Source organism: Gymnoscopelus braueri (assembly GCF_963280865.1).
Source record: "Gymnoscopelus braueri genome assembly, chromosome: 13".
In the NCBI taxonomy this organism is placed as follows: domain Eukaryota; kingdom Metazoa; phylum Chordata; class Actinopteri; order Myctophiformes; family Myctophidae; genus Gymnoscopelus; species Gymnoscopelus braueri.
This window is the reverse complement of record NC_137615.1, coordinates 28,138,116-28,158,087: the sequence shown is the minus strand read 5'-3', so window position 1 is coordinate 28,158,087 and position 19,972 is coordinate 28,138,116. Positions and strand designations below refer to the sequence as shown.

Sequence of the window (19,972 nt, the reverse complement as noted above, 5' to 3'; positions counted from 1 at the left end):
CTCGTCACTCAAGGGTCCTTCTGGCCGATCTACACGGTCACGACTTTTTTCTGTTCTGGCCCCACAGTGGTGGAATGAACTTCCCACTGATGTCAGGACAGTAGAGTCACTGCCCATCTTTCGCCGCAGGCTGAAAACCCACCTAAGTACAATTTTGAGGTATTTGTTTTACTTTACTGGGGTATTTCCATTTTCAGTTATTTTTCTTCTACTCCACTACATCTCAGAGGCAAATATTGTACTTTTACTCCACTACGATTATTGAAAAAATTAGCTACTAGTTACTTTACTTTGCTGATATAAATTATTATATTATACATACATACATTTACCACTTTAGCCCTATTTTATGCATAGGCTGTTTGAAATGAGCCAATCTACAAGCTCGCGACGCGTTGGGAGCTTGTAGATCTGCTATTTTCAAATATTTTAGTACTTTTACTTTTGGTACTTTAAGTATATTTTGAGGCCTTTTACTTTTAACAGAGTATTTCTATATAATGTTATTGCTACTTTTACTTAAGTAAAATATCTGAGTACTTCTTCCACCACTGGTAGTTATTCAAATAGATGGCCAACTCACACAGTAGTATAGTGCTGGTCGTGGCTGCTGGCTGTGAGTCAGCCAGAGTGCAGGCTTCTCCTCCAGTGTATGCAGCACTACTCTCCTCACAGGGCGCAGGCGCAGACGAGTCCTGGCTGCAGCCCAACACAAACGCAGTTGCATTCTCGTCGACAAAGAGAATATAAACTAGAAAAAGTGCTCCTCGGAGCACAGGTCTCCGCCAGGTCAGGTAAGTTATTGTGGCCTCCTGGTGGCGCTTAATAGGCCAATGTGAAAAGGGTGGCATTTCTTCCTCGGCCTAGTGGGAATGTGCGTGCAAGTTTTCACGGAAATCGCACGCAGCGTTCATGATTTCAGACATTTTGTTCAAAACGGACCAATCCTGCAAACTTTGGAAGTCAACCTTAGCCAATCAGGATGGAATATGAAATATCGGACAGATGCGTCTTGATCACATGACTATAGAGATACTGTGTACCGATTTGTGTGATGTTTGGATAAAATCTGAAGGATTAATATCCAAAAATGTATTTGACATAAGTCGGCCTCCTGGTGGCGCTGTAAAAAGCAGATGTGAAAAATGCAGTGCAGATGTTTTTCCTTGGCCTCTAGGGAGTAGGCGTGCAAAGTTTCACGCAGATCGGTGCAGTTATAGTTAAAAATGCAAATCGGCCTGTTATAGCGCCACCATGAGGCTGATGTGAAAAGTTTTAAGTGCCATTTCTTCCTCGGCCTAGTGGGAATGTGCGTGTGCAATTTTATGCAAATGGAAAGCTGCGTTCATGATTTGAGGCAGTTTGTTCAAAACGGACCAATCCTGCAAACTTTGGATGGTAACCTTAGCCAATGAGGATGGAATATGGGAAATCGGACAGATCAGGGTTGATCACATGACTATAGAGATACTGTGTACCGATTTGCATGAGGTTTGGTTAAAAACTGTAGGAATAATGGGAAAAAATGAGTTTTGCACAAATCGGCCTCCTGGTGGCGCTATAACAGGCCCATGTGAAAGATTTGAGGCAGAGGTTCTGAATTGGCATCCAGGGAGTGTGTGTGCACAGTTTCGCAGCGACCGGGCCAACGGTGCCGGAGATTTGGTGGTAACACACAGACAGGACACACGGACGGACGGACACACGGACACACGGACGGACGGACAGGGGCAAAAACATACTCTCTCGCCATGCCTTTCGGCCTGGCGGAGACAATTACATAGCTCAGTTCACATGCACATAATCAAATGACTTTTAAGTGGGTGGGGACAAATAATTACATTCATGCATTATACTGTGCAGTAGGTGTACATTTACTCACTTTCATACACCTTTTCTTTCACTGCTGCATATATGTTTCACTCATATACTCTTACTGACTAGACATGTTTATACAGGAACATCAACATGCTCTGACACTATTTGTGCTGTAGGATTGATTGATTGATTGAATATATTTTATTTACATTTTTAGAAGTACAGCAGCAGTACAACAGGTTAAAAACAGCAAATGGATCAGACACTTACTTTTTGTTTCCATTCTACACTCAAAGAAACATAACAGACAACAGTGCAACAGACAACAGTACAAAATACAAAATAAACTGTTTAAAACAAGTGATAGATTAGATAACAGTTAGAAAATTGCTGTGCTATGTATTCAAAAACAAAACAAAATGTATAAATGTAATCATACTTGGCCAATAGATACATGCTTATTCTAATGAAAAAATTAAAACATTTACACTGCTTAGTTTAAAAACGGATTCTCTCAATTGAACAGAATTAGAACTGATTTTGGTAACATATAATTTTTGTCTCCTCAAAATTGATTATTTTGTAAATTAGCTCTTCATAATTTCACCTGAAGAGCAACACAACAACATTGATAAACATGTCCATGTAAGTTAACTGATAATAGGTTTGGGCGGTATCCAATTTTTCAAACGGCTATTAAAAAGTGTCCAAACTATAGTGACCATACACGATTGACTTTCACTATTTAAAAACAAATGTGGCAGGACATGGCTGTTTCAATGAAATGCATGCAGTCAGAGGCTGCTACACAGTCTACCACCAGAAGGTGGCTGCATTTGTCCGTGAGAATGTCAAATGCCACTTTTAATAGCCCCCATTAAAATGTATAATAAACAGCAATATTAATTTAGCCTACAGTTATTATTGCCACAACGCAGTTAGGAACAAAGATGCAAGGAAGAGTAAAGTGAGGAATGCAAAAATGGGAAAATAACAATTGAGAAGAACCTATATGCCCTGGAGAGACCAGGAATAGATGTAGCTATACCGACCTTCACCAGCAGGTTTATATCATTATTAGCTATTATTAGTTCATTAGGATCTCCTTTAGCTGATGCCATATCATCATGCCAACTTCTTTTCCTGTGGTCTGACACAGAAATCACTAATTTTACAATGAATAAAGTTATATAACATAAACACTGTGTCTGAGCGCTATGGACATTATAATCAAAGCGCTCCTCCGCTAATAAAATGCTTTCTGCGGACACAGCTTCTAAATCAAAGTCCTTTATAACTTGAGCGCTGGGCCACAGGTCTGTCTGTGCTGCTGGATAAAGTAGGATATAATCTTTGAAGGGGCCTCACCGCTCGGGTTGCGCAGGAGTAAAGTACCTATGGGTTAGAATCCTCTACAGTGCATCCGGTTTGGCTAAGCATCTATTCAAACACAATTGGCCCATGATCGAGGGAGGTGGGGAGGATGATTTTTGTCATTGCACATACTATGGGCTGGGAATGTTGAACAGGAGGAGCAGGGCAAAGGCACTATCGTCCTCCTGGTGGGGGCTCTTCACTGGCAGGTGAGGTAGTAGAGCAGTGGTAACACAGAAATGTGTGGGGAGGAATTAATTGGCATACTGACTAAATTGTGAGAAAAAAGGTCTAGAAAATAATGCTATATACCTACATCCAGTAAGGATGTAGTGAGCTAAAACATAAGAAAGTGCAAGGTCGGCTAGTGGGTGATTTATTATCTACCTTATAATTACATTCATCATGACCTCCTGCGCAGGAGTAAAGTACCTATGGGTTAGAATCCTCTACAGTGCATCCGGTTTGGCCAAGCATCTATTCAAACACAATTGGCCCATGATAGTGGGTGATTTATAATCTACCTTATAATTACATTCATCATGACCTGATGAAGGCACAACTGTGAACTTTGTTCATCCAAGACAAGTTAGATAACAAATGTTTCTGTACGGCACGTGCCTCCTCAGTTTGGTTACTGGGTACAGCTCCCATGAAGCCAGCCTGATCACTGAGCGTTGTCCTGTTGGATGCGGAATACTTTCGTAAACTCACTGTCAAATAACTCCTTCAGACTGTTGCCTAAATTCCGGAACTCTGCATTATTCTGCAAAACCATAAAACAACTCATTAATGTCACATAATACTTGCAGACATTTAAAAAATCATGACCATTCACCAGGAGAAAAACCTCTCATTGAAGCACTGCTGTACTTAGAAGAGTGAAGTATAATGTTATTAACTGTACCAACACTTGAGTTGATGTTAACATGGTACTTTCTCTTACCCTGTTGAATGTGGCCCAATTGGTGAAGATGAGCATGACATCAGACTCAAAGTGACTAACAATCTGGTAGCAGTTCTGCTGGAGTTTCTCAGCTACCTTGTCCAGCCACATAGGAAACTTGACCACAGTTGTGTAGTCTCTCACCTGGTGGTGACAGGGAGAGACAGATGATGCTCTCATTTGGAAGTCAGCACACTGTTCTGTTATTGTTATCCCCACTAGCGTTAGGGTTCTAAGGATGAAAGTGTCGGTCGGTCCAACACTTTCGTCCCAAAAATAAATGGCCATCCTTCAGTGACTATACAATACCCCCCGGCTAGGGAGGCAGTCTACATTAAAAGACAGAGAAGAAATACCGCCTCCCCCATGACAGCCGGGGCGCCTGATGGAGGGGAAGGGAACTGGTTGGAATAACGTGTTCCTTCCACGCGCTACGTCCAACCAGGGAAACTCCCCCCTGTCAGGTGACAAGAAGGTCAGTTGGCTCTCATGCATTGAAGGAAGCATGAGCTCGGCCCTGGCCTCCCTACTGTGGGGGACTGGTGTAGTGCTGGTGTAGGGCTGGTATAGCGCCCAGGATCACTTAGGAAATTGGCACCGGGTGAAAGAAATGGGTTACAAAAATCGCGGGATAAAAAAAAAAAAAAAAAAAAAGACAGAGAAGAGGCGACCATTTAAAAATGACGATTATGACTATGGAAATGTCTCCTTACAGCCATCTATTTCCATTAGCAGGAGATTTGACTTCTTTGTCAGCCGCTATATGTTCACTGAGGAAGCCCATGTAACATAAGTGTATTTACCTATAATGGCTCGTCACCCCTGTCCACCCCAAATTAATAAATAATAAAACAAAGCTTCCCTATGAGAAGGAGATACTTACATGGATAGTTGGATCTGTAGCGAAGCTTTTATCCCTGTCTTCCCTGTACAGAGTGAGGAGCAGATACTGACATTCCTGCAAGAGTGACAACAGAGTTATGGGTAAGAGAATGGGAACGGAATGGAACGTGTTTTAGGTAGACTAATTTGGGTGACACAGACAGAGAGGAGGCATTGTAAAGCACATAAGATAGATCAGACACAGACAGAAATACTGTATATACAATGTTGTTGATAGGGCAGGAAGACACATAGTCATGCATGACATGGTTGAAAGGCAGATAGAAATATCAGACGGGCGGTGTTGGGGTGGCTCAGGAAAAGTTCCTGCCCAGTGCCCAACACCACAGAGACTATTGATTTGAATACTCCAGGCAGGGAGGTAGTCAGGGAATATTATCAGAATAATGTAAAATCTTGGAATAAATTCATTATCAAGAAATTTCTTCACCAATGTGTTTGTAAAGGTGTCTAGTAACACATCTCATAAAGACTGAAATGCAGTTTCCCTAGGGGAATTTTTGACAGCTGCTGAAAGTTGGGGTACCCACCAGGGGTCAAACTAGGGTGTTTTTATGATTCTGAATCCATTGCAAGCATTTGTTTTGCACCAAAACCACTCCTTGGGCTAAAAACGGCCCAATCTCAATGGTCAGCAACTGAACATTTGTTCAAAGATTGTTGGACAACCACTTCAGAGGCTCTATACAACTACGTATAATGACAGTATGATAAGGTTGGCAAGGAATATCACTAGCCATGCTTTGTATGGAGAATATAGGTTGCTGCCTTCAGGAAGGAGATACAGTGTTCCTACATACAATAAGGTCAAACTGAAGAGGTCCTTTGTCCATCAGACGACACTGAGGCTTAATCAGTAGTTATAGGCCAGGGGTAGGCTGAGAGGTGGACACTGCTCTTGTCTTTCTATGTCTTTATGTATGTATTTTGTTTTGTTTTCTTGTGTCATGTCAAATGTGTGTACTGTTTATTGTTGCATACATGGCTGCTGGGTCGCAAGACAAATTTCAGTGTGAACTGACAATAAAGTATTATCGTATCGTATCGTATGTCTTTTTACACAAAAAGTATACGTGGAAAAGGATGGCTATGGCCGTTTTTAGCCCAAGGAGTGGTTTTGGTGCAAAACAAATGCTTGCAATGGATTCAGAATCATAAAAACACCCTAGTTTGACCCCTCACATGCTACTTAAAACAGAATTACATTTTGATTTTTTTCCCCTCATAAGGTTATAGTGGGTACCCCAACTTTCAGAGCTGTCACAAATTCTCCTAGGGAAACTGCATTTCAGTCTTTGGGAGATGTGTTACTAGACACCTTTACAAACACATTGGTGAAGATTTTTTTTGGTAAGGAATTTATTCCAAGATTTTTTTAATACCCCCTGACTAAGGGTGATCTCTGTCGCTACACTCGCGCCTCCTACAGGTTGGTTAAGGCACCTGTTCAGCAGGTGCGTGCGTGTTCCTCCCCATGCGTTACGCCCTCCCAGAGTTTCCCCAGACCAAACAGTAGGGGATGGCAGTAGCAGGGACTATACACACATTAAACAGTTGACATCATGTGTATTGGAGGAGACGCATGCTCATCAACACCTTCCCACATAAGCACTGTGGGGGTTAGCAGTAGCAGTGACAGGGATTATACTTGTGGGGGAAATTGAGAATTGGCGTAAATGAAATAATGACTAAATTATGGAAAATATTGAAAAGTCCAGACAGAGACAGAATATACTCACCAGCATATGACTGGATATTTTACTTGACAGGACTGTTTTATGAGTTGTTTGGTCACGATATTCATACACTTTCCACACACAGAACGTACAATACCACCCACTACCGTCCCTGAAAAAACAGACACACTCACAGTTGGACAAAGAACAAGAAAACACACCACTATGTTCACACCAGCGTTCCCTTTAAGATGCGTATATGCTCAATCTCAGCCACATTCCAATTCCTTTTTGGTTCTTTTAACCAATTAAACCCTATATACTTTAGTCATACAACGAAAAGGAAGAATAGGCGCTCTACAAGCTCTCACAAGGCGTATAAATATGCACATTGTTTAATAGACGACATATATAGGTTTGAAGTGCTCATGTGGTCTATTATAGTTGCTTCTTTTGGGCTTGTTTTCATAGACCTGGTTTCTTATTTCTCTCGCAAATGCTGGCAACACCTCTTCAGCTCTGCAGCCGCACCGTGGGGATTTTACATGGAAAACATACCCCAGATGCTTTGTTTCTAAGATCTGGACTTTGATTGCCTTTCAATAAAACCACATTTGATAGACATAAGTATCACCTACACGTTACTGATTAGAGAGAATTTTCAATTTTTGTAATCAGTTCATTATTTCCTGCGTAATCGATGAATAAAACTGACGTGTGTAATTTGGAGAGCATTGCATTACACGACGCACAAATTGTCTTCTTTGAATAGACTATCATCTTATATAAACACAATTGACACAAGGAATTGACACCCTACCTTTTGCTGATTATAGGAAAATTAGAATCACGAGATTTGTTGACAATAATATCCTAGTAGAGAGAGGTGCCGCGCTGTGTGTCCTGGCCGTCACCAGGAATCTATTGCAGACTGTGCGCTCTACCAGACCAAGTTGGCACAGCGGGTGGTTTTAGAGTCCGCTGTGCGCTTTCCCAAAGGTGTGTGGGCAGAATAGCTATTTTGGGGATATAGCAACAACACACCCACGACCACACTTCCATCCGCAAATAACGGAGTCGGCATAATGCAGAGCGGGTATAGCAGGTGCAGAATAGAGTTTAGGGACAGTGCCAGCTCCCTTATCCGTAATTCACGGGTAATGGGTAGAAAATCACGAGTAATGGTTAACGGGTGCGGCTTTAGATGGCTATTTTTGTAATATACATAATCAAATATAATGATATGCCCAAAATAGGGACATCAGGTTGAAGTGCTTAATTAATTGAGAGTAACAACATTGTGCTATAACTAATGTCCTTCTTGTAGCTCACCTCAACATCTCATCATCCACATTAGGAAGGTGACATCTCTGGTGGAAAGTGCGAGGACAAACATCGCACACCACCTTCTCCCCCTTTTCCTGTATATCACTCCTGCAGATGAAGCACTCATCATCATTCTCCTGATCTTCCTGCCAGGGCACAGAAGAGGGATCATTTCATCTTAGCATCATGTACAATGTGTTAGTGGTATTTTTGTCCACTGGTAAGGGAGTTTTAGAGATTTTAGACCAGACACCGATTAGCCTACAGCTAGCTTGCTTGCTTGCTCCTATATTGCAAGAATTTGGGCTCAAGTCAGAATGAGTGTTAGGCTTAGAATTGCTTGCAAAGTTTGATTCTGTTTTCAGAGTTAGTATTGGAAGACATGGGTTTTGTATTTCAGCATGTCTTCTGTTCTAAGTCGACTGCACAACATTAGCGATGCGTTCATCTGAGCTGCATTGCATTTCTACTCCAGAATCATTCAATAATTCAATCAAAAGGATGAAGAAAATCTAAATTTAGACAGCTAATGGTCACAATGTTACACACACCTTGTTGTGTCCAGTACAAACAACGCAAGCCGTTTTTTAAAATAGCATAAGGGACTACTTAATCACTGTCTGCTCATGTCCTGGCATTTGAACGTCATAAATCTGTTCTGTTTTTTGGATTTTATGCTTTATGATTTTGTGCTATTTTTTATGTGAAACTTTGTGTGCTGTTCTTTTGGCCAGGACTCCCTTGCAAAAGAGATTTGGGACTATTCCTGGTAAGGTGAAAAGGTGAAATTAATGTTTTTTAAAAAGCTCTTAAACTCAACCTGCTCCCACAGATCTCGCCACCTACTGAACTCTGCTCCTATGCTTATTAGAGTTTTACAGTGAGCATTTGTTGTACAAATGTGTTTTCAGCAACATCCAGCTGATTTTACTACACCAGGTCACATGACATATGTTATTATAAATCATATTGTGTGCAAATCTGATCTTCTATCTCTTCTAATGCAGCTAAATTCACAACAATACAAACAACTTACCAGGTCTTTGGCTTCTGGTCTGCACAGACTGCAGTCACACAGAACTGAGTGGATACGCAAGACGTTGGTCTGAAATAGACAGATAAAAACATTCCATCTTGACTTCACGCCTAATTGTTCCCTACCTATGTCTGTCTCACACACACGCACACACACACACACACACACACACACACACACACACACACACACACACACACACACACACACACACACACACACACACACACACACACACACACACACACACACATTTAAATTCTTTATTTATGTCCACATAAACACAAGGTCTAAAGGACACAAATACTGGTAGTGCAATTTGACATTGTGGGTTACTACGGCATACGTGCCGACAAAGGCAATCACAGTTACAGTTATACACACGTAGGGCCAAACAGGCAGTATACAGCTTAAGGGTACAGATAGCAGCGCCGTCTCCAAATAGCACGACTGCCAATGATAGCTGACACTGAGCAATATTTTGCTAGCTGTTTGGCTCTTCTCTTTGAGAGACCAGCCATCTGAAGGCCTCTAACACACACACACACACACACACACACACACTAAAAATCAACATTATTAAAAAAAGTGTATATATATTTAAAATACTACAAAACTTTTGCAAAAGTAGACGTACAAGCTCACAACGTGTCGCATTCGCAATGTGTTGTGAGCTTGTATATCTGCTATTTTTGAATATTGAATGTGAAAGTGGTTAAGTGTGTCTGTGGAATTTATACATATTGAACCAATGAAAAGTATCAACAAGAGCCTGTGAGTAAATAACTATGTTGAATCCACTGGAACACAGGTTATTTTTTCCATTTCCTGAAAAGTAACGGTTTTAGACATCCACGGTTTTAGACATCCACCCAACAGAGACGATAAGTATGTTAAAATCCTGAAATACCACTGAACATAAACACCAACCACGCCTAACGCACGCACGCACGCACGCACGCACGCACGCACGCACGCACGCACGCACGCACGCACGCACGCACGCACGCACGCACGCACGCACGCACGCACGCACGCACGCACGCACACACACACACACGCTATAATAGGCCAATGTGAAAAGGGTGGCATTTCTTCCTCGGCCTAGTGGGAATGTGCGTGCAAATTTTCACGGAAATCGCACACCGCCTTCATGATTTCAGACATTTTGTTCAAAACGGACCAATCCTGCAAACTTTGGAAGTCAACCTTAGTCAATCAGGATGGAATATGAAATATCGGACAGATGCGTCTTGATCACATGACTATAGAGATACTGTGTACCGATTTGCGTGATGTTTGGATAAAATCTGAAGGATTAATATCCAAAAATGTATTTGACATAAGTCGGCCTCCTGGTGGCGCTGTAAAAAGCAGATGTGAAAAATGCAGTGCAGATGTTTTTCCTTGGCCTCTAGGGAGTAGGCGTGCAAAGTTTGACGCAGATCGGTGCAGTTATAGTTAAAAATGCAAATCGGCCTGTTATAGCGCCACCATGAGGCTGATGTGAAAAGTTTTAAGTGCCATTTCTTCCTCGGCCTAGTGGGAATGTGCGTGTGCAGTTTTATGGAAATGGCAAGCTGCGTTCATGATTTGAGGCAGTTTGTTCAAAACGGACCAATCCTGCAAACTTTGGATGGTAAACTTAGCCAATGAGGATGGAATATGGGAAATCGGACAGATCAGGGTTGATCACATGACTATAGAGATACTGTGTACCGATTTGCATGAGGTTTGGTTAAAAACTGTAGGAGTAATGGGGAAAAATGGGTTTTGCACAAATCGGCCTCCTGGTGGCGCTATAACAGGCCCACGAACAGGGGCGAAAACATACTCTCTCGCCATGCCTTTCGGCCTGGCGGAGACAACAAACACACCCATTCACAAACACACCTCTCCAATTAGGACACTGAGTGGTTTCCCCTCCCATTGGATCTCTTTCCTCCAGGGAGCGTCTGGCTGCTCCAGTGCCTCGCGCACAAACTCCACTGGACTACACCAGTGCTTCTCTGTACGGATACTCTTCCCACATGTCCCTGATAGGGGACAATGGGAGCAGGGTGGACATGTCAATGAGCTTATTGATCATCAGTAATTCATTAGCTTTGTCATTGACGTCACGTTACAGTCTGAGCGGGTGTAAATTATCTGAAAGTGATCACAACGATATAGTTCACCATTGTCATCATTATAGATGTGGTGTGAACTTCTTTTAAAACGACAGTTATCATTATATTTATAGTTATCGTTCCTTGTGTGGACAATTCTTCACACACTTACACCTGTGAGCCTCCCAGCACAACCACAGTCTTATACTAGCTGCCACTGAGCAACTCCACTGGAGCAGTTGATTATAATACATTATAAAACATTATTTTATATATTATGATCATATTTTCTTCACAGTACACTGCCTCTCTCCCTCACACAAACAAACACACACCTGATGCAAATCGATGTTTGTATAATGTGCCAGTTAGGGTTCCACACGTAACATTGAAGACTCTCTTGTCACCAGTGTCATGGCTGCAACCTGGTTCCTCATCACTACTTTGCTCTTGGTCTCCTTCACCTGCAGGTAGACAGATTTACTGTTTAGGAGAACTTCATCATGAGAAAACGAAACTTCACCACAACATTTACCATTGCAGGTGACCTGGGAAAGTAATAACATCTATAAAAACATGTAAAAGGTATGTTCTTTTTCTTCTTTTCATCTCTAATTACATTATTATGATCATTAATATTAATATTAACAGCAGCAACAGTGGCAGTCTGCGATGCAGTACCTGAATTTGGAGGTGAATCGGAGGTGCTGGCTGGTGAAAGGTACTGCTGTTGCGGGTAACGGAGGGATGAGTTTGGCGGAATGTTGATGGCAGAAGCCATGCCCGCTGCATGGTTTTGATTGATTGAATATTTTATTAGGCAAAAAAAATTAAAACAGCACAGTACATTTAAAATACTCGCTTAAGTCCTTTCAAAAAAGTCCTTGCGGTCTTGTTTCCATTGAGGTCATTGGTATTCATTTCATAGTCATATATAGTGGCACCAACAGTTCAAATATCAACACAAACATACAGAAAAAATAACACTATACTGTATGTACAAACAAAAATCCCCAAAAATGCTGAAAAACACGATGCTATACTCTATGTACAACAATGAGGGGGAGGTCGTCTGTCTAACGGGAAGATGGTACTACCTCCTTTTTTGGCCTCCTGAAAGGTGAATTTTCAGGGCTGTTTTAAATGAGCCCAGCGAACTGCATTTCTTGAGGGATGGGGTTAGACTATTCCAAACCTGGGTGGCAGTGCTGTAGAAGGAGAATTTTACCATGTTTTTTTTATGGGTGGGTGGTACCAGATCGTTGTTAACGCTCCCTCTAGTTTTATGATTGTGGGTGTCGCTAACTTTTTGGAGGTATTTAGTCAGATATGCGGGTATAGGGGGCATTTCGGGCAATGCATTTACAATTTTGAAGACCAATCACATTTTTAGTTGTTTAACCCTGTCTTCTACCCTGAGCCAGCCTAGGCTGGTAAAATGAGTGGGAGAATGGGCCCCAGTCTGAGAAGTAGTCGAATCAGTTTGTTTTGGGAGGTTTGAAGCTTAGTCTTCAGTGACATTGCGATGTTGGAGTACCAAGAGGTGCAAGTATAGTCAAAAAGGGGCAGAGGGCATTCATGTTGACAAAAGAGGAAACTCTGCCCATAAATCTGGTTCTCTGGTTAACTCTTTTGATCACCTTTGTAGCCATGCTTTCACCTGTCAGGTATTTGTCAATGGCTGCATCTAGGCCGTGTTTGGACAGCTCTGGGTGTATCTGGCACCTCAAAAACAGCCCTGTGCTCCAGTGTATCAGCGTCTAACGATTCCTGGTATAACTCTGGTGAGCTTGGAGTTGGACCAAGATGTCCTCGTCGGACAGCTAGAGATCTATGACTGCGTCGTCACTCGTCAGTGTCCATGGCAAATGTGAGTCGAGGTTTCGATTGGTTATTAATTCATTAATTAAAGGTAGGGTAAGTGATATTTTCTGGTTAAAACAAAAAGTATTTTGTTAAAAGGTTAAAATACTATATTCTGATAGTAATCATTGCTATAGAGTGTTTTTTCAGTAACAGCTCTTTAATAAACAGAAAATAAATGTTTCGGTAGGTGTCAAAATCTCAGCCAATCAGGAGAAAGTACACATTTTTAAGCTTAATTTGTATAGTGTTCCAGTTCCAATTTTGTCTGCTCATTTCTTTAGTGTCATCACTTCCAATTTCACTTGTTTAATCTGTATCCTGATTGAGTTCTCTGTCCTGGTTGGATAAAATTGGAAATGAAACAGACGAGACAAGGAGACTCCTAATACTGAACAAACACTCTATAGCAATAAGTACTATCAGAATATAGAGCTATTTAACACTTGTTTTAGGTGACCTGATTGGAGGTTGCTTGATAGGAGGTGGAGGTAACTGAATTGGAGGTGGTCCTGCTCCTGAACTTCTGCTAGGAGCAGTAAAATATTTTGTTTTGTTATATTTTGTTATATAAGATAAGATATACTTTAATGACCGACCCCCACACCCCTCTCCTTACTCTCAACACAGGAATCATAGTATGCCTCACAAAATAAATGATAATGTACAACAATGTACTCATCAGGTAAATAAAGACTTAACAAACCTGTGTCTGAATCTTCTGATTGATTGAGGGGTAACAGTGACTTCCTGGTCTAGCAATGGAAAGAAAGAAAAAACGTAATGAGTAAGGGGCAGGGTTAACATAACACAAAACAGGGATACAATACAGAGAAAATGTGTTTGCAAATAACATAATAAGAAGAAGAAGAAGAAGAAGAAGAAGAAGAAGAAGAAGAAGAAGAAGAAGAAGAAGAAGAAGAAGAAGAAGAAGAAGAAGAAGAAGAAGAAGAAGAAGAAGAAGAAGAAGAATCTATTATCAGCAGTAACAATTTTGTATACCTTTGTTGTACCTTTATTGTAGCCTGGACATGTCAGTTGTTCATCCTGACACAGGTTTCAGAACAAGAAACAAAACAAAACATGTTTTGTGAGGAGGTTTAGAATTGCTGAGGTGAGAATATGACTATCATTTGCATTTAACCTATAATAAAATTCTGTTCATTCCAAACCTTTAGGAGTTTGCTCAAGGAGGTGTTCTGGCATCGGATGGTAAGCTTCCAGTTCTTGGAGGCCTTCCTCCCAGCAAACTCCTCAAACGCAGGGGGAGTAAACCACTGGTTCTGCACCACAATGCACTTCTCGCCTAAGTTTAAACAGCAAAAATAAACAACAACAATATTGTAACTGATTCTATTAGGTGGTCTTAACCACTTAAAATCAAATGTGAGATTGCATCAGATCTTAGTTTTCTGAAAAAACTAAGATCACATCAAACATTCCTCTTATCTTTGTTGAATTTGAGAACGTGTCAGACCTTGAGTTTCTGAACGTCTAGTATTGTTAAGTGTTTAGTAGGAAACAGTCATAATATGAATGAATATTTGATATCACATATTAAACACCATCGCTTACCTTTAGCCAGCTTGGCTCTGTTCAGCATCCCCTCTTTGTCCCCACAGGTGACTGGGATCTGGACCTTATAGAGGGCCCAAGTCCAGATGTCCTTCTTATCTCCTTTCTTCAGAGGTGAACCTGGACAATGAACGCAAGAGGGGTTTACATTGTCTTGCCCTGGAACTGGACCCAGGCTTACACTTGATATTAAAGGGATATTTCACTTTATAACATCTACCAGAAAGGACAGTATCAGTCACCAAAAACAAGGATGTGTTTTCAATTAGTCAAAGATGGTTAAAATTAAGTTTTAAGTTACAATGGGTTTTTATTGGAAGGGGGAGTGTCTGATAAAATGAATATTAGATATCTAAATATTAAATCAAGCTACTTAAAAACTGTCCAGGGTGCACACAAAAGTCTGACTAGATGTTAAAGTGACTCCAAAAGTGTTTTAAAGTTAAATCATTCAAGTTTAGGTTCCTTTTAGTAGAATCACACAGACCCGGACAGTGACAATGTTTTGAGTGTACAGTAGATAAAAATGTGTTGTTGGTTGTTTACAATTGTGGGTGGTACAACCAGCTTCTATGTAAATGTAAGACCAGTAGCCTACACACGGTGCAAAGATTCTACATTCAAGTTCACAAATGCACAAGTTGCTATGCTATGTTTTCTTCCTGGCTGATACATTTGGAATGTATTACTTTCTTTGGAGTATATTCTTCATATCCATGTCTCAGCTATATCTGACCATGTGACTGTGACCACCCCTTCTGGGTTCTTAGTAGCCAAGTAAAACCAAAGAAGGCCTATAGTATACGGGTGCAACAGTAAAGCTGAAAAGTTAGGCTACATAGCTTAAGCGATTACAGCTTACCTGCCCCGAGCGATTACTTGTCCCTATTGGCAGTCTAAGTGCATCTAGCAAGTTTCAGAAGTTTAGCATGCGGGGAACTGGAGTTGGCTGTTTAATGCCAAGCCTATAGGAACACAGAGGCGGCGGGGCTTTCAGCCTGTCCCTATTGGCCATCTAAGTGTACCTACGAAGTTTTGTAGGTGTTCGATACTGGGAACCGGAGTTATGGCTGTTAGAAGCCCTAGATACATAACCCACTTTATCATTAATTAAAAGAATGAATAGGATCATATTTTACTAAACGCATATCATGGCGGGGTTATGTAACTCCAATGAAGGATAAGGACTCTCAACCGAATCAAGTGACGCGACTCACAAGTCTGTGTGACAAACCGTTCAAAAGGTATGGCAAAAAATAGGAACTATCAAACAGCCGTAGGAACATGTCGCCCAGGTCCTTCAGCTTACCCATCTTCTCGTCCCTGTCGTGGATCTGCCGCGGCAGCCTCACGCAGGCCTCCCTGGCTGCGTTCTGTCCCGGCTCTTTCTCCAGGACCGTCTTGTAGTCTCGCAGAGCCTCGTCCAGCTTGTCCGTCTTCTCGTAGAGCTCGGCCCTCCTCAGGATAGCCCGCACGTAGTCTGGGTTCAGCTCTACGGCTCTGGACCAGTCAGCGATGGCCTGGTCCTTCAGATCCAGGTGGACGCGTGAGGCTGCCCGGTTGGAGAACAGAACCGCCCTGTCGCTGCTGAAGCACACCGGGCATACGGCCAACGCCTCCGTGTAGGAGCGTTCGGCCTCCCGGTGCTCTGCGGCTTTGAACCGACCGTTGCCTTTCTCTTTCAGAGCCAAGCTCTCCAGTCGGCGACTCCATCTCTCCTCTTTGGTCAGGTTCTTCTCCGCTTCCCTCAGGTAGTCGTCGTCAAACTCCGGAGGAGCCTCGTTCTTTTCTACCTTCGGCACAGCGTCAGAATCCATCCTTACTCCAACCTCTCCTGTGTTCCAAAAGTAAAAGTACTCATTAGGCAGAATGTCCCGTTTCAAGTTTTCAAAATGTATAAAAATCTTTTGAAAATATCAGATATAGGCTCACAACGACGCTTCGTGAGCTTGTAGATCGGCTATTTTCAAATAGCCGAAATATATAGAGAGTTTAAGTGAATAATGTATGTTTAGTAATACAAATCTGAATCTAAAAAGTAATATCACAAAAAATAAATAACGTACTGAAAAAGTGTCATAATTGGGAATGAACTTGACAATGGACAGTGCAGTGTAAAAGTGCTGTTTACTTAAAGTTTAATCATGCAAACGAAATGTAATATCAGCAATAAACATAGACACAAATAAAATTCTAAATAAAGCTGCAAGCAGCGATGAACGGGCCCTCGCAGCTCTGTCCACGATATAAGTCTGTATGGCAATCAGCTGAAAGGTTAGGCGACGTAGTTTAAGCAATTACATCCTGTCCCTATTGGCCGTCTAAGTGTGCCTAGCAAGTTTCGTAGGTTTTCGATAATGGGAAGTCGAGTAATGGCTGTTTAAAGCCCAGCCAATAGTAACACAGAGGGGGCGGGGCTTAAGCAATTTCAGCCTGTCCGTATTGGCCGTCTAAGTTTACCTAGGATGTTTTGTAGGTTTTTGATACTGGGAACCGGAGTTATGGCTGTTTAAAGCCCAGCCAATAGGAACACAGAGGGGGCGGGGCTTAAGCAATTTCAGCCTGTCCCTATTGGCCGTCTAAGTGTACCTAGGATGTTTTGAAGGTGTTCGATGCTGGGATCCGGAGTTATGGCTGTTTAAAGCCCAGCCAATAGGAACACAGATGGGGCAGGGCTTAAGCAATTTCAGCCTGTCCCTATTGTCCATCTAAGTGTACCTACAAAGTTTTGTAGGTGTTCGATGCTGGGAACCGGAGTTATGGCTGTTAGAGGCCCTAGATACATACCCTAATTTATCATGAATTAAAAGAATGAATAGTATCATGTTTTACTAAAGACATATCATGGTGGGGTTATGTAACTCCAATGAAGGATAAGGACTCTCAACCGAATCAAGTGATGCGACTCACAAGTCTGTGTGACAAACTGTTCAAAAGGTATGGCAAAAAATAGGAACTATCAAACAGCCGTAGGAACATGTCGCCCAGGTCCTTCAGCTTACCCATCTTCTCGTCCCTGTCGTGGATCTGCCGCGGCAGCCTCACGCAGGCCTCCCTGGCTGCGTTCTGTCCCGGCTCTTTCTCCAGGACCGTCTTGTAGTCTCGCAGAGCCTCGTCCAGCTTGTCCGTCTTCTCGTAGAGCTCGGCCCTCCTCAGGATAGCCCGCACGTAGTCCGGGTTCAGCTCTACGGCTCTGGACCAGTCAGCGATGGCCTGGTCCTTCAGATCCAGGTGGACGCGTGCGGCCGCCCGGTTGGAGAACAGAACCGCCCTGTCGCTGCTGAAGCACACCGGGCATACGCCCAACGCCTCCGTGTAGGAGCGCTCGGCCTCCCGGTGCTCCGCGGCTTTGAACCGACCGTTGCCTTTCTCTTTCAGAGCCAAGCTCTCCAGTCGGCGACTCCATCTCTCCTCTTTGGTCAGGTTCTTCTCCGCTTCCCTCAGGTAGTCGTCGTCAAACTCCGGAGGAGCCTCATTCTTTTCTACCTTCGGCACAGCGTCAGAATCCATCCTCCCTCCAACCTCTCCTGTGTTCCAAAAGTAGAAGTACTCATTAGGCAGAATGTCCCATTTCAAGTTTTCAAAATGTATAAAAATCTTTTGAAAATATCAGATATACAGGCTCACAACGACGCGTTGTGAGTTTGTAGATCGGCTATTTTCAAATAGCCGAAATATATAGAGAGTTTAAGTGGATAATGTATGTTTAGTAATACAAATCTGAATCTAAAAAGTAATATCACAAAAAATAAATAACGTACTGAAAAAGTGTCATAATTGGGAATGAACTTGACAATGGACAGTGCAGTGTAAAAGTGCTGTTTACTTAAAGTTTAATCATGCAAACGAAATGTAATATCAGCAATAAACATAGACACAAATAAAATTCTAAATAAAGCTGCAAGCAGCGATGAACGGGCCCTTGCAGCTCTGTCCACGGTCTGTATGGCAATCAGCTGAAAGGTTAGGCTAGTAAGGCTACATAGCTTAAGCAATTACAGACTGTAACTGTCCCAGATGGAGAGACAGTGGTTTCAGTTATAATTGTAAACATGTTTGTTTATGTAAATTTCATGTTCACACTGGGTTAAAAAGATTCATTTAATTATGAATAAATAGTACTAAAAGTTACAATAAATAGTATTAAAAGTTACAATAACTATATTAAAAGGGTTTATATAGTACAAGATTTAAGGTAAAAATGATGTGCCCATTGTCAGAGGGTTACGGTAATTTGGGCAGAGTCACATGGTCAGAGTGAAGCTTGTCATCAAGTCAGAAGCAAGCAGAGTTGACACAGAGAGGTCACGTCTTGAGAAACTCCAGAGAGAGAGATACAATTGCTATAGTTCTGCACAAGGTTCAAGAGGCGCACACGGTAAATGCTCACTGTAGTTGTGCCTTTCATTGATTTGTGATGTATCTGATGTGTGTTATCAAAATGTGCAAATGTAAACTTTGTTTGAGAGATTTCAATGTAACATGACAATTGGATGCACCTGTGTGGACTCACTAATCAGAAGACTGTTTCATAATGATTATGGATTCAACTGAACAAACGTATGTTTTATTCTTTTCATAGTTTTCACGGTGTCTTGTGGAGTTTACTGTTGGAGGAGTTTGGAGAGTTGTGGAAATAAAAACCCATAAAAGACATCAGTATGAGGCGTGGACATTTGTTGAACCTGTGGCAGTTACAGTGAAAACGTAACGCCCAGCGTGGTCCCCCAAGAGAGAACGTCAAGCCAGCGTGGTCCCAGAGGGAACGGAACACACCAACGTGGACGTGGTAGTAAAAGGAGTGACAGAGCTCTAACGTTTGGTGAAATGTCCGACAGAGAGGAGAGGAACAGTCTGCTTTGAACAACTGAAGCTGCAGTACCGCAGTGTCACCCACGGAGGGCAGCGTTGCCCAGTGTACACTGCAGCTCTGCAAGAGGCTTTTGTGCGCGTGACTGTTTTCATCACATCGCTGCAACTAAGAGAGTGCAGGATTACATCGTCATCCCAGACGTCAAGGTTTGACAGTGCAACACATGAAGAAGAGTTGATAAGATACAAAAGTTAAAAGGAAAAAAAAAGAGAGAAAAAAAAAAAAAGAGAAGATTGTATACAAACATTGTAACTTGTTATTTTGCTGTATTAAGGTTGCATAGCTATGCTTATCGTGTTTTGACAGTAACTTGTCATTTGATAATTGAAAGTTGCTGTAACCAAAGAGTACACACAATGTTTATTTTTGAATAAGCTATACAGTATTGGGTTTTTGGTTTGCACTCGAGGTTTATGTGCACCTTTTACAATAAGTTGATGTTAAGTACAGCACAGCATACAACAGAATTATGCC

At 41.9% G+C, this 19,972-nt stretch overlaps 1 protein-coding gene across 1 annotated transcript in view; it reads right to left on the bottom strand.

Moving 5' to 3' along the window:
• Nucleotides 1-19,972, bottom strand: part of LOC308098605 (uncharacterized protein) — a gene marked incomplete at its 5' end in the record, with an annotated part of 41,703 nt that overhangs the window by 13,850 nt on the left and 7,881 nt on the right. Inside the window, 16 exons of the mRNA XM_080447015.1 lie at nucleotides 3,368-3,602; nucleotides 3,740-3,958; nucleotides 4,139-4,282; nucleotides 5,022-5,096; nucleotides 6,781-6,889; nucleotides 8,050-8,189; nucleotides 9,080-9,148; nucleotides 10,973-11,115; nucleotides 11,523-11,651; nucleotides 11,869-11,973; nucleotides 13,757-13,805; nucleotides 14,053-14,097; nucleotides 14,223-14,356; nucleotides 14,626-14,745; nucleotides 15,935-16,459; nucleotides 17,628-18,152. Of these exons, the coding sequence (XP_080303141.1) occupies nucleotides 3,860-3,958; nucleotides 4,139-4,282; nucleotides 5,022-5,096; nucleotides 6,781-6,889; nucleotides 8,050-8,189; nucleotides 9,080-9,148; nucleotides 10,973-11,115; nucleotides 11,523-11,651; nucleotides 11,869-11,973; nucleotides 13,757-13,805; nucleotides 14,053-14,097; nucleotides 14,223-14,356; nucleotides 14,626-14,745; nucleotides 15,935-16,459; nucleotides 17,628-18,152 (2,411 nt within the window). The 3' untranslated portion in view covers nucleotides 3,368-3,602; nucleotides 3,740-3,859. The remainder of the gene's footprint in view (nucleotides 1-3,367; nucleotides 3,603-3,739; nucleotides 3,959-4,138; nucleotides 4,283-5,021; nucleotides 5,097-6,780; nucleotides 6,890-8,049; nucleotides 8,190-9,079; nucleotides 9,149-10,972; nucleotides 11,116-11,522; nucleotides 11,652-11,868; nucleotides 11,974-13,756; nucleotides 13,806-14,052; nucleotides 14,098-14,222; nucleotides 14,357-14,625; nucleotides 14,746-15,934; nucleotides 16,460-17,627; nucleotides 18,153-19,972) is intronic.